This window comes from Merops nubicus, unplaced genomic scaffold (genome assembly GCF_000691845.1).
Source record: "Merops nubicus isolate BGI_N331 unplaced genomic scaffold, ASM69184v1 scaffold33865, whole genome shotgun sequence".
NCBI lineage: Eukaryota > Metazoa > Chordata > Aves > Coraciiformes > Meropidae > Merops > Merops nubicus.
The window spans coordinates 3819-4169 of record NW_008610976.1 but is presented as its reverse complement, the minus strand read 5'-3'; the positions used below and the strand labels follow the sequence as shown (position 1 = coordinate 4169).

At 69.8% G+C, this 351-nt stretch overlaps 1 protein-coding gene across 1 annotated transcript in view; it reads right to left on the bottom strand.

The window, feature by feature from the left end:
* Nucleotides 1-7: 7 nt before the first annotated feature.
* Nucleotides 8-351, bottom strand: part of FGD2 (FYVE, RhoGEF and PH domain containing 2) — a gene marked incomplete at both ends in the record, with an annotated part of 4106 nt that continues 3762 nt past the window's right edge. Inside the window, 2 exons of the mRNA XM_008941081.1 lie at nt 8-127; nt 212-333. Of these exons, the coding sequence (XP_008939329.1) occupies nt 8-127; nt 212-333 (242 nt within the window). The remainder of the gene's footprint in view (nt 128-211; nt 334-351) is intronic.

The following is a 351-nucleotide window of genomic DNA, read 5'->3' as shown; positions in this document are numbered from 1 at the left end:
CCGAGGCGGCGGCGAAGGTGTGGACCTGCCCCGACTGGGCCAGCTGGAAGAGGTGCCCCGAGTCGCCCTGGCCCAGGTCCCTCACCTGGTAGCCCAGCAGCGGGATGGAGGTGTGGGCTCGGACGTCCTGCCGAGAGCAGAGATGGTGGTGGGAGGCAGGGGGTGGGGGCGCTGGGATGTGCCCCTGCAGACGGAGCTGAGCTCAGCTCACCTGGGGGGCTGCGTAGATGTAGAGCACCAGGGGGTCGTCCTGCGGGATCACCACCCAGCCCCGGGTGCCCCCCTTGCCGTTCTTGTCCAGCAGCTGCAGGGAGCTGCACAGCAAACTCCTGCCTGACACCTCCGCGGCTC